This window comes from Triticum urartu, chromosome 4A (genome assembly GCF_056163025.1).
Source record: "Triticum urartu cultivar PI428250 chromosome 4A, HENAU_Tu73, whole genome shotgun sequence".
In the NCBI taxonomy this organism is placed as follows: domain Eukaryota; kingdom Viridiplantae; phylum Streptophyta; class Magnoliopsida; order Poales; family Poaceae; genus Triticum; species Triticum urartu.
In genome coordinates, this window is record NC_141876.1 from 518,932,710 (window position 1) to 518,945,911 (window position 13,202).

Below are 13,202 nucleotides of genomic sequence, written 5' to 3' on the forward strand. Positions count from 1 at the left end.
CGCCATCGCTTTCTTCTACTAGTACTAGCTCTGTGAAGTGTGAAGAAATATAAGAGTGTTTAGGCTCACTACTTAATTTGAAGTGGGAGACTAGCTTGGCTGCCATTGAATTATTAATCCATCCATGCATGCATACACAAACTGCGGCTCGTGTACTCATCACCCTGGCCCGACTCACACTCTCACTCACTCACTGCCATAGCAAGCTACGAAGTGCTAACCATGATGGACATTTGTCATAATGCCAACCCCGGCACTTGATGAAATCCTGCCTGTCAAGCCAGTTTGTAATCTCGTACTGTAGTACTAGCCTTTCTTCTCCCTTTATTTCCCCATTTTCCCGCGAAAGTTAGCCGCAACCCGCTGCGGACTATCATTTCGCGTGCCGTCGGAGAGCCCAAACCTCGACCCCTTTTGCTCCTACATAAACGGCCACAGATTCACAGTTCGACAGGCAGCAGAGCAACCGAATTCTGCAGGATTAAAATTGTTCCTAGGTGAACTAAAAGGAGGAAGCTGTGATCGATCGAGAACGTCGTCATGGCACCAGCCGTCGGCGCGGAGGAGCAGGACGTGCCGCTCTTCCACCCGTCCCCGTGCGCCTACTACGTGCAGAGCCCCTCCGCGGCGTCGCACACCCTCAGCCACCCGGCGTCCGAGTCCACGGCGCTCATCCTCTCGCCGTTCCCGGAGACCGCCTTCGCCGCCCCGCGCCGTAGCGACGACGCCGGCGCCGGCCGCCACGAGCACGACCAGGAGGCCTCCCGCCTCGCCCTGTCCCGCTACTCCTCCTCTCGCGGCTCCAACAACTCCTTCCTCACCGACAAGAAACCCAGCGGCGGCGGCGGCAGCAGGGGGGCGCGGCAGGTGCTGAGGGTGGTCTCCGGGCGGTCCGACGACGACGACGGCGTCGGCGCCGACCAGAGGAGCGGGGCGTGGAGGTACGTGAAGCTGGACCCGGAGGCGCCATGCTGCTGCATCGCGTTCCAGGTGGCGTGGAGGGTGGCCGTCAGCATGGCGATCGCGCTGCTCGTCTTCGTCGTCGTCACAAGGCCCGCGCACCCCGGCGTCTCCTTCAAGGTCGGCAAGGTGGAGCGGTTCAGCCTCGGGGAAGGGCTGGACGGCTCCGGCGTGATCACCAGCTTCCTCAACTGCAACTGCTCCGTGGAGATGGCCGTGGAGAACCACTCCAAGGTCTTCAGCCTGCACCTCCTCCCGCTGCTGCTCGACATGTCCTTTGGCCACTTCACCTTCGCAGCCTCACAGCAGGTACGCATACATCGCCATGTACACGTGCATTGCAGCGGCACGCCGGCCCGCCTAGTAGTTTGCTTATCACCTTGCGTGATCGACGCAGGGAGAGGGGCCGCACGTCGTCGTCGGGCCGCGGGGCGCTACGACGGTGAGGCTCTTCGTGGCGGCGCAGGAGAAGCCGATGTACGCGGCGGGGCGCGGCATGCAGGACCTGCTCGAGTCCGGCAAGGGCGTGCCGGTCACCATCGCGGTGCGGTCGCGGTCTCGGTACCGCGTGGTTGGGAGCATGGTCCGGCTCACGTACCGCCACGACTCCCAGTGCGTGCTGTACCTCAGGAGGAGATCGCCGTGGCGGGACAACACCCTCGCCGCCGACGGCCGCTCCACCTGCTCCGCAGCAACTCTATAAATCATACTACATGTACTACTCATTTTTTTGGCGACTTTTGTACTGTAGTACATTGTTCATGTACATCTCGAATTCTCAATCGAGGATTTCATTTGCCACTTCACGAGAGACGTTGCAGTTCAGTTTTTACGTGTGGAAATGGACACGGATGTGATTATATATAGATTAATTTGACTTGTGCAAATTGTCTACTGAGTAATACAGTATGAAAGTATGATCTGAAATTTGAGCAAAAATCTTCCAAAAAAATGGAAGATGCTCGTCCCATGGACAAAAGCGTTTAACCACTCGATGGTAGCCGAAGTGCCAGAGTAGGTGGTTGGCGCTGGATCGCGCGCTGCCATGAATGGCCCGCTCGTCGGGAGACGTGGTGCGGTGGACGAAGCGCATCTCGGCGCTGGCGAGGGGCGGGCGCGCGGCGGAGGCCGTGGCAGAGTTCTCCAGGATGGACGCGGCGCCGAACGCGCTCACGCTGGCGAGCGTCCTCCCGGCGTGCGCCAGGCAGCGGAGCCTCGGCCTGGGGCGGGCCATCCACGGGTTCTGGCTCCGGCGAGGGGGCGGCCCCGGCGCGAACCCGATCGTGGACAACGCCGTGCTGGACGTGTACGCCAAGTGCGGGGCCCTCCGCAGCGCGCGCCGCGTGTTCGACGGAATGCCCGAGCGGGACGTCTTCTCCTGGACCGCGATGGCGTGGGGGCTCGCGAGGGGCGGCAGCCCGCAGGACGCCGTCGCGATGTTCCGGGCGATGCTCTCCGACGGCGCCCGCCCGAACGAGGCCACCTTGGTCAGCGTCCTGCACGCCGTGGCGTCCACCGGCGCTCTGGCATGCGGCAAGCTGCTGCACTCGTACGCGCTGAAGCGAGGGCTCGGCGGCGAGCAGGTCGTCGCCAACGCGCTGGTCGACGCCTACGCCAAGTGCGGCGAGGCGCGGCTGGCGTTCGAGGTGTTCGACCTGCTCCCGGACAAGGACCTGGTCTCCTGGGCCACCGTCATGAGGGCCATGGCCGTGCACGGCCGGTGCAGGGAGGCGCTGCAGCTCTTCTCCGTGATGCTGCGCCAAGGTGTTCGACCGGACGGCGCCGTGTTCCTGTCGTTGCTCTATGCCTGCTGCCATGCCGGGCAGGTAGACCAGACGCTGCACCTCCTGGGAGCCATGGGAAGGATCTACGGGGTCGCGCCGCAGCGGGAGCACTACACGTGCGTGCTCGACGCCTGCGGCCGGGCCGGGAGGCTCGACGGAGTTGGAGAAATCTTCAGGCGGATGCCCGTGGAATGCGATCAGCAGGTACTTGGAGCTTACTGCTCCCATGCAAGTGCGAGTAAAGCAACCGGCGTTGCCGGCGAGCGGTTCCTCTGGAAGAGGTTTCTCGCCGGAGAAGTGGCTGCCGGGCAGGAAATGTACGTGCTCATGTCCAAGTCGCTGGCTGATGCAGGGCGATGGGACGACGTTTGTTCTGTCAGGGAGAGGGCTGCTGCAACAAAGATCGACGAGGCTGCTGCTTGCACTTGGATCCAAGTGTAGCATCATTGTTCACATCACCATTCAACAAGGCGAAAGTTCTACTACCTTGCATGCATGAGATCTTATAGTCACGATTTTGATGTAAGAATCTATTATCAGATAACAGTGCAAAGCTATCAAAAAATTCCTTGTAAATCAAAATATGTACCCAGGAAAAAAAATAACTGCACGAAATATGTTACAAGCAAGTAATGGAATAGTGTGAAAAATTGATGCTCATCTGGCATAAGTACAACAACTGAACTGTTTAGACTCGTGAGATCCATACAGTGCCGATTTCAGAAATAACAAAGGCAATATACTCTGATGCCACATATACCTATGAAGTATGAACTATTCCTATTCTAGAACTCTACATCAAATAATAGGGGATAGCTATTTGCGTTTGTATGTAATTTGTGCACTTTGGATGCACTGTTTCCACCATCCATTTATACAACTTAGAGTGGTGGCGAGAGGAACATGTGTCTAGGAAAATGTATAAATCTTTTATATTAGATAAATTTTGTTTCTACCATAGCCATCCCAGTAAAATTGTACACTAGCTTGATGGTGCCATCGACTAATATACAAGCCAGATGTACCAACACATCGACTGACTCGACTTAAGCTAACCTAAATAACCAGGAAAGTGTTGCAGCGTCACCATAACTGCTGTTGCATCGCCAAAGGAGCCAACTGTGCTATTTAACCCTAAAAATTCAAACAGGGGAAATAACATTAGTACCACACTTATGAGATACAAAAAAGAGGACTAGAAACACATTATTGTCATTGCTAACTAGGCATTATCACTTACTGCCCACTACCACTAATTGTTTGTTCTCAACAAAAGGAGAAACCAACACCTCAGGATCGTCGCATTTTCCATAGAAATAAATTGAATAAAAGGAACACTAACAATGAGCTAAAAAAACGTAAGGAAATCATCACATTTGGCAAATCAAAATAGCATGCACCAAATGACATTCCATAGAGCACCAATTTTATCCAACTACTCCCTCCGTACCATAATATATGGCATTTTAGCAGTTCAATTTGAGCTGCTAAAACGTCATATATTATGGTACTGAGGTAGTAGATACAAATGCTAATGCTTTGACAAATTGAAAATAGACAGGTATAAGGAAACTTCAATCATCGAAGAACATGGTTCCTCCTCTATATCAGAAAGTTGACCCCAAAGCAGAGATGCTAAGTGATATGGTGAAAGTCTATGTACATCCGCTGATCACAAAATGAATGCACCACAACATCAGCGCATCCATTTTCCAAATAACAGCACAACATTTCAATATGCACAGTACCAACATTGAGTGAACCAGTACAGTCTTTTTAAACTAATCCAGTTCAAAAAACAATAAACTTGTTTAGTCTATAACATGATCAGACTTGAATCTCTTTTGTTCATGGCTTCAGAAGCATTTAACAATCATGTATATGAAGAAGCTTGTCCAATATCGTCTGAGATGGTTTGGACATATACAGCGCAGGCCTCCAGAAGCTACAGTGCACAGCGCATGGTTAAAGCGTGCTGATAATGTCGAGAGGTTGGGTAGACCAAACTTGACATGACAGGAGTCAGCAAAGAGATATCTGAAGGACTGAAATATCAGCAAAGAACTAGTCATGGACAGGGGTGCGTGGAAGTTCGCTATCCACGTGCCAGAGCCATGAGTTGGTATCAAGATCTTATGGGTTTGAGCTCTAGCCTACCCCAACTTGTTTGGGACTAATGGCTTAGTTGTTGATGTATATGAGGAAGAAACTCATCATGATAAGGACCAAAACGATAAGTATGCACTGGACCTTTGTGTTACCTTAAAACGTTGCACAATGGAGAAGCGTCTTCTTTCGTCTTGTTGGGCCCAAGGCGTTTTCTTTCTGGCAGCTGGTCTCAACCTTGTTTGAAGATTGGTTTCGTCTCTATCAAATGGAACCGGGGAGCGATCCCTGATGATGTAAGAAAAATCTGGCATTAACAGCTTGGTTCCTCAAATGCATTGTCTGCTGCAACATCCTTTTTGTTTCCACTTCCTGATTCAAACCCCAAAGTAACCAAAATGAATTTCATAAAAAAAGAATTATTTCATCAAATATTTCAATAGAATACAACTTTTGCATCAATATTTGAACTTTGAATGTCTTATTTCTCTACCCTTAGTAGTGATAAAGTGATAAAATCTATTTGACATTCAGCAGATAGAACTTTACCACAAGATAATTCAAAGAACTATGAATCTTCAACTTAATTTGGAGATTCTTATGGCAATATCCTTACAGTTTACTGAGAGCTTGGACTATTATCGCAGGCAAGTGAGATTTTTCTTACCAGCTTACTTTCATACTCCCTCCGTCCAAAAGTAAGTGTCGCTGATTTAGTACAACTGTAGTACAATTTTATACTAAATCAACGACATTTATTTTGGGAGGGAGGGAGTACTTGACAAACAAGTGCATCATCCGAATATACTTTCCATTTCTGTGTTTAATCATCACAGGCAATATGCAACGCAGAGACATTTTGAACCATTTTGGTGGGCATCACTGGTTGAAAAAAAATGTCAACTTAGAGTTTGGAGAGGCAGTGGAGCACATCAAAATACTTACTTAATACCTATTTTAAGAGTCAAAACTAGATGACTTTGGCACAATTGATCAAACATTATTACATAACAAATTTCCTTCTGGAGGAAAGCAAAACAAAATAAGAAGTGCAATCTCCAACTGCATCCATAAACAATCTCTTTCACCAAAATGCAGAAGGGGGTCACAATAACAGACAACACAATGATGAACAATGAATGCGTACACGGGATTGTCCACGTGGAAAGAAACCATAACATGAAGCACAAATCCATACCTTTATGCCCAATATTTGCTCTAGAACACATTTGAGCTTGATCATCTTGTCCAGGCCCAAACTTCTATTTCTCAAAAAAGGGCAGCCCGGTGCATGTAGCTCCCGCTTGCGCAGGGTCCGGGGAAGGGTCCGACCACTTTGGGTCTATTGTACGCAGCCTTGCCCTACATTTCTGTAAGAGGCTGTTTCCAAGACTTGAACCCGTGACCTCATGGTCACAAGGCAGCAGCTTTACCACTGCGCCAAGGCTCCCCTTCTATTTCTCAGTGCTCGTAAAATCAGGCACTTCTCCCTGAAAAACTAGCTGGGATTAATATCATGTAAAGAAGGTGAAATTAAACCATGGCATAATTTTAGGTGCCAACTGACCTGATGAAAGATGAGAGATTGCTGGTGTGTGAAGGACGAGGGAACCAGCACCAAAAGGTGATTTGCATGATTATGCTAACTCAAACTCTCATTTCAGGTACTCAATCAGTCAATCTTGAGATTATCATCTAATTCCTAGACTGGTCAGTATAAGAGAAACTTCATTGATATTCTCACGCTTGTAGTAGCCTTCCCAGCATAATACCCTAACTAATGGGATGAAGATGCAAGTATCTAGCTCAAATCCTCTACAGCGTATTTCATCAAGTAGGTTGAGCACCTTTTTATATCTTACTCCTTTGACCAACCGATTGTTCAGGTGAACAACATGATCAGGCACCGACCCATCTCTCAAAGATGCAAGAGAGTTTATTGCCTCGACAAATTTTCGATCTTTACATAAGCTATCGATCAATGTAGCATTAGTAAAGTTGTTTGGAGAAATTTGCCTACTGCACATATTGATATAAGTTAGCTTGACTCCACGTAAATCCCCAGCATTGTAGAATCCATGAATCAAAGTATTGAAAGCCACAACATCATATCCAATCCACTCATTATCTATTAGACACTTTGCCAGACGGAATTTCCCAACTCCACAGAAGCCACGTATTGCAATTGTAAAACTAAACATATCTGGCCCAATGCCCTTTTTCAACAGATCAACCAGCAGCTTGAAGACTCTTGCAAAATCACCGGCATCGCAGAGCCTACCCATCAGAGTGTTATAGCAGAACACATCAGCATGCCAGCCTAATTCTTCACTGTGTTCCAGCAAGCAGACTGCTTCCGAAAACCTTGCGTCTCGGCACAAGCAATCAAATAGAATACTCAGTGTCTCAACCGTTGGCAACAGCCCTCTGTTGCGCATTTTATCTACTTGATTACATGCCTCATCCAAGAACCCCATCCTGCACAGAGCAGACATGTAAATATTGTAGGTGACAGCATTGGGCGTCCACCCCTTCTCTTCACTTCTTTCTAATATCCTCTCCACCTTATCAAATTCCCTGATGCCGCAAAGCCCCTCAATAAGCACGCTGTAGGATACGACATCCGGGGGGCAGCCGGCATCGACCATGGCATCGAATAACCTCTCTGCTTCGAGAATCTTACCCTGCTCGCAGTATCCACGTAGAATCGCGGTGTAGGAGCGGACAGTGGGGCGGACTCCTCCATCCATCATGTGGTCAAGGATGCCCCAGGCCTCCTCCAGCCGCCCGGAGTCGCAGAGCATGGAAATGTAGCAGTTGTACACGGCGGCATCAGGTGAGCAGCTGGCGGAGGTCATCGCAAGGAAAATGTGGTGCATAGAGTCGAGCGAGCCATCATGGCACTTGAGCAGTGCGGTGAAGGCAGACGCGGTGGGCGTGAGGCCGGAGACGAGCAGGGAGGAGAAGGCGGCGCGCGCGGCGCGGGGCCGGCCGGAGACGGCGAGGGAGGATATGAGGGTGGTGAAGAGGGGCGCGGTGGGGGGGGAGGGGAGGGAGCGGAAGAGGCGGAGCACCTCGTCTGGGCGGCCGGCGCGGGAGTAGGCGGACATGAGAGCATTGTAGGCGGCGGGGGAGCGGGCTGCAGGAACCGATCCTGCGGGCGGCGATGGGGAGGGGTTGGCGGAGAAGGAGGCCAGGGCAGAGAGGAAGGAGGAGAGCTTGCGGTCGTCGAGGCAGCGGCGGGGGAAGGTGGGGCGGAAGGGCATAGGAGGCGCCGGCGGCGGGCGGAGAGGTGTGATCGGGTCGCCAGGGTTTTTAGTAGGGTTTTGGGCCATTTTGCTGGTTTTGGTTTTGGGGGGAAAGGAATCAGACTGGGCTATTCGCGTGTTGGGCCGGCCTGGGTTTCGGCTTGAGTCGAGTTTGTTTTTCGTAGTGTATTTTTTCTCTCTGGGAAATACTTCAAAGAGGCCCGGTCCATTCCAAACACCTGAGAAAGCCTGCTCGCAACATGCTGGACTCATGGGCGGGACATATGCGTGTTTTTTTAGCATTTGTTTTTCTTACTAGAGTGATGAAAATACATTTTTGTGTATGAGTAAAGATGGAACTATTCAACCTTGATTTGTTAGCCGGACAAGCATGGGCTTTAATGCAGAACACGACAACACTCGGTTCTCAGATTTTGAAGGCAGATTATTCTCCAAACTGTGATTTTTTATGGATGCAAGTTTGTAGTCTCCCCCTTCGCAAATATGAAGATCAGTTGTAGAAGGACGTGATGTCCTTACACAAGGCGTAATTAGAAGGATTGAAATTGGGGAAGATACAAATATATGGGTGAACAACTGACTACCGAGGGATAATGCACTTAGGCCGGTGGCGGCCAATTCAGCATACCCACCAATTATGGTCAGTGAGCTGAATGACACTATGAGTGGTTCATGGAACAAACAACTACTCCCTCCGTTTTAAATTACTTATCGCTCAAATGGATGTATCTAGCACTAAAATAGTGTTAGATTCATCCACTTGAGCGACAAGTAATTCAGAATGAAGGGAGTAGTAGTAGAAAAGCATTATTTTTGTCTTGTCGATGCGTAAGTTATTTGATCTATACTGGTGCTAATGCAATTCAACAAGACTTATGAGCATGGCATTTTGACCACAATGGAATCTTCTCGGTTCGGCCGACATATAAGATGCTTGTAGACACAAAGAAACGAACGGATGATTGGCTGGAGGTACGGTCATCTTCCTCCTCGTCACGACAAATTGGTCAATAGTAAGAGGAAAGTTTTTTTTTCTGGAAAGGAGAATGACCCTGGCCTCTACATCATTTTGATGCACACAGCCATAGTAAGACGAAAGTGTCGCCAAAGATTTACGTCTTCGCATGGAGGTTAGTGAAAAATTATCTTCCCACTGGGACGTTCTCCACCAGCGCAGCATGGTGTCATCAGCTGCATGAGATATATGCGATGCTTTACCGTCGAGGAGCATGTGATATATACCGTCGAGGAGCCACTGCAGATGATAGCCGAGGAGCCTCAAGTGACATTATTGTTGAGATTGAGCGTCGACGAAGCATTTTTGAGGTTGTACACTTCGAGTATAAAAAGTAGAAAATCCAACAAGAGTACATGAGGCAAGTTTGTTCTCCTTTTGCTGGTAGGACGACATGTCTGGTTGATTTCTCCTCCACACCCTTTTGTTGTACATGTAAACATTATCATATTAATAAGGGATAAGTCTATTTTTGGTCCTCGAACTCTTTCGAGAGTTTAGATATCGTCCCTCAACTCAAAATCGAATAGTTTTCGTTCCTCAACTATCAAAATCGGATACTTTTCATCTCTCATGCCGCTTCGGGCGGTTTTCGTCCGCATGAACACTAAACCGATAAACAGTAAATTCAAAAAAATAGCAAAAAAGTCAAACAAATCTGAAAAATTGTGGGATCAAAGTTCCTCGGGTGCGCAAGGAGCATGATTCTTTTTGCTATTTAGACATTCCAGGAGCTCGTGACAAAGGAAAAACCATAAATATGTACATCAGTGAAAAAGTGCACTATATTGTTTTTTTTTTGGCTAGAGCTCCTCCTATGTCATTTGAGCATGAAAAAATGCGCGCACCTTGCACACCCAAGCATCTTTGATGCCAAAAAAATTCATATTTTTTGCTATTTTTTCAATTTACTGTTTACCGACGTACATATTTACAATTTTTTCTTTGTCATGGGCACCTGGAATGTCCAAACAACATGAAAATTTGTACGCACCTTGTGCACCCGAGAAACTTTGATCCCACAAATTTTCAGAATTGTTGCCATTTTTTCGAATTTACTGGTCGTCGATTTACTGTTCATGACGGACGAAAACCGCCCGAAGCGGCGTGAGGGACGAAAACTATCCGTTTTGATAGTTGAGGGACGAAAACTATTCGTTTTTTAGTTGAGGAATGATTTTTAAACTCTCGGAAGACTTCGAGAACGAAAAATATACTTATGCCTATTAATAAAGTCGGCTGCCTTGATCTAAAAAAAGATAATAAAATGATATTTTGATCAAGCATTCAAATCAGGAACTAATTTCGAGGATGTCTTCCATTTGGGCAGACCTATAAATTAGATCCATTTGTGGTAATTTTGAGTTCATTTCTAATCCATTTTTGAATGGATATGTTATCTTGTGCACATGCCTACATGCCTCGGAACAACTTTTTATAGTGATGACTCGGCATAAATTGGTATAAGGTGTATTGTCATATGTTACATTTGACAAGCGGGCTTCCCCCACTATTGCACCCCATATGTCATTTCCTTCTTAATTTTTGCTTTTAGGCACCTGAGGTTTGGGTTTCCGTGATATTGAGATTTTTAATTTGGCACTTCTGGCTAGGCAGGCGAGGAGAGTACTCAATGATCCTGACTCGTTAAGTGCTCAAATTCTGAAAGTGGCATACTTTTCAGGCTCAGATTTATTCGGGGCTGAGTTAGGCTCTCATCCTTCACAAATTTGGCGAGCAATTCTGGATGGTCGTGGCATTCTAGCTCAAGGGATTATTAGAAGGATTGGAGATGGGAGACAACAATGATTTGGGAGCAGAACTGGATCCCAAGGGACGGGGTCAAGCGTCCTATTACCTCTTTAATCCAACATCCGCCGATTCGAGTGGCAGAACTCATTGATAGCAGCTCCGCTATATGGAGAGAGGAGGTTGTATGGAACACTTTTACACATTTTGATGCAGAAGCAATACTTAGAATATCACTTTGTCATAGAAGAGTACAGGACTTCTGGGCCTGGAATGAGGAAAAACGAGGAATTTTCACAATACGTTCTGCATACCGTATGATAGTGAGGATCAAGTTGGAGAGGGAAGCGTGGTTGGAGGAGAGTGAAAGCACGTCTCATACATCAGCAAGACAGGGGGGTTGGGATGATATCTGGTCGCTGCAGGTACCGAGCAAGCTGAAAATATTCTTGTGGCGTTTAGCACAACACTCAATGCCTTCACAAGATCTCCTTCATCATAGAAATATGGCCACATCGCCGGCTTGTATTTTATGTGGAGCACATGATAGTTGGAGACATGCCCTATTGAGCTGCCCTGTGTCAAGGTGTACATGGGCTCTGTCGTCGGGACCAGTGCTCGAGCAGATTAGCATAAATCAGGAGGAGAATGCTAGAAACTGGATATTTACCATGAGCGAAACACTGGATACTGAGGCCTTCCAGCGTTTATCTGTCTCACTTTGGGCAATATGGAGTGACAGGCGGAAAGCTCTCCATGAGGGTATCTTTCAGAGTCCACATGCGATCAACGGGTTCATCAACTCTTACTTGGCAGAGCTACGGTCACTTGACACACTTCCAAGGACAGACACATCAAGGGCTCATCCAGCAGCCAAGGTCTGGGTGCCACCACCGGAGAATCATGCTAAGGTGAACGTTGACGCAGCCGTTAGCCGCAGCGGTCGTCATGGGGCAGTCGCGGCTATCAGCCGTAGCGGAGATGGGACCTTTCAGGGGGCATCAATGGTCGTATTCCCCATGGTGATCGCCCCTGCTACTTTGGAGGCCATGGCGATAAGGGAAGGGATTGCCCTCTCACTGGACTTGAACAATCAGAACATTCACATAGCTTCAGATTGCAAGAATGTGGTACAGGAGATCAAGGAAGGGAGCAGATCAAGCTATGGTGCTATAATTCACGAGATTAGTTTAGGCTTTAATGCCTTTATTTCATGTAACATAGTCTACGAAAGTAGGAGCTCGAACTTCGAGGCTCACAATCTAGCGAAGCATGCTTTACACTTGGGACCGGGACGCCATGTATGGCTAGCTCACCCGGGAAACCTTCCGTCCGTCCCTGTAAATGTGGTGACGAGTTAATAAAGCTTCGTGTGATTGTCTAAAAAAAAGGCACCTGCAGAACTAGCGGGGCCAGGATGAGGCGCCCCACCCTAATAGTTTGGCCTAACCCTTATATCTTCTACTCCCTCTGTCCCAATAGTTTGTAAAAATGTCTTATTTTATAGGACGGAGGGAGTATATATAAATAGCTAGCCCCCACTAACTTATCTCTCTAACATTCAAACATGACTCCTCATTGTTCAACACGCATGGGAAAAGGCCCACCACAACATGCAACCATGCATAAGGAGAAGACATATCAACATAAAAACATGCAAGAAAAATTATGTTCTACTATGATATTTATATTATAGAATAATCAAACACCATAAATAGTATTTATTTTTGGTTTTAGTTTTCATATCTCCAAATACTTTTTTCCCATAAAAGTATACAACCAACTCTCATTACATTATACTCCCTTCATTCCTTTATCTAAGGTGTATTATTTTCAGCATGTTAACCAACGCACATAATTATGGATTATTTAGGACAAAATTACCCTTGTGTAATTCATAGATTGGCGGCAAGTAAATCATTTAGGCTAGGAAAGGAAGAGATGCACGCAATCAGGAGAGAGATAGTTTCTTTTTCTTTCTTACAAGGAGATAGGAGTACATGCAATCAGGGAGGAGATACTTTCCTTTTTTCTGGAGGGACAAGATCGGAATTACGAGGAATTAGAACAAATGCACCTTACATTGTGGAATTTTATCGAAAAACAAATGCACCTTGTATAAAGAACGGAGGGAGTACTAGACGATTGCCCGTGCGTTGCAATGGGAGTATAAACATTTTAGTATATTAGCCTATGATTGCACATCCATTATGATATTGATGTGCTAAAATCTTAGCAAGTTGATCTTGCATGCAATCGCCATGATTTACCTGCCATTTTATCGTCAAGTACTTATTTGGTAAGAATTTAATGACTTAC

General features: G+C 47.4%; 3 protein-coding genes across 3 annotated transcripts; 2 read left to right on the forward strand and 1 right to left on the reverse strand.

Moving 5' to 3' along the window:
- The first annotated feature begins 361 nt into the window (after positions 1–361).
- LOC125552343 (delta-latroinsectotoxin-Lt1a protein) lies at positions 362–1,774 on the forward strand. The gene is made up of 2 exons (XM_048715849.2): positions 362–1,269; positions 1,358–1,774. The coding sequence occupies exons 1-2, from the start codon at positions 541–543 to the stop codon at positions 1,661–1,663; spliced, it is 1,035 nt and encodes a 344-aa protein (XP_048571806.1). The 5' UTR covers positions 362–540; the 3' UTR covers positions 1,664–1,774.
- Positions 1,775–1,850: 76 nt separating this feature from the next.
- On the forward strand, positions 1,851–3,556 carry LOC125552342 (putative pentatricopeptide repeat-containing protein At3g13770, mitochondrial). Its single transcript, XM_048715848.2, has one exon. The coding sequence runs from the start codon at positions 2,010–2,012 to the stop codon at positions 3,183–3,185; it is 1,176 nt and encodes a 391-aa protein (XP_048571805.1). The 5' UTR covers positions 1,851–2,009; the 3' UTR covers positions 3,186–3,556.
- A 98-nt stretch (positions 3,557–3,654) lies between these two features.
- LOC125552341 (uncharacterized) lies at positions 3,655–8,174 on the reverse strand. Its single transcript, XM_048715847.2, has 4 exons — positions 6,418–8,174; positions 6,049–6,340; positions 5,006–5,222; positions 3,655–3,878 (listed from the first exon to the last, which is right to left on the reverse strand). The coding sequence occupies exon 1, from the start codon at positions 8,114–8,116 to the stop codon at positions 6,542–6,544; it is 1,575 nt and encodes a 524-aa protein (XP_048571804.1). The 5' UTR covers positions 8,117–8,174; the 3' UTR covers positions 3,655–3,878; positions 5,006–5,222; positions 6,049–6,340; positions 6,418–6,541.
- Positions 8,175–13,202: the final 5,028 nt, after the last annotated feature.

Coding starts and splice junctions, on each gene's coding strand:
- LOC125552343 (XM_048715849.2), top strand. CDS start 541: ATGGCACCAGCCGTCGGCGCGGAGGAGCAGGACGTGCCGCTCTTCCAC. Junction 1,270..1,357: donor CCTTCGCAGCCTCACAGCAG/GTACGCATACAT, acceptor TGATCGACGCAG/GGAGAGGGGCCGCACGTCGT.
- LOC125552342 (XM_048715848.2), top strand. CDS start 2,010: ATGGCCCGCTCGTCGGGAGACGTGGTGCGGTGGACGAAGCGCATCTCG.
- LOC125552341 (XM_048715847.2), bottom strand. CDS start 8,116: ATGCCCTTCCGCCCCACCTTCCCCCGCCGCTGCCTCGACGACCGCAAG.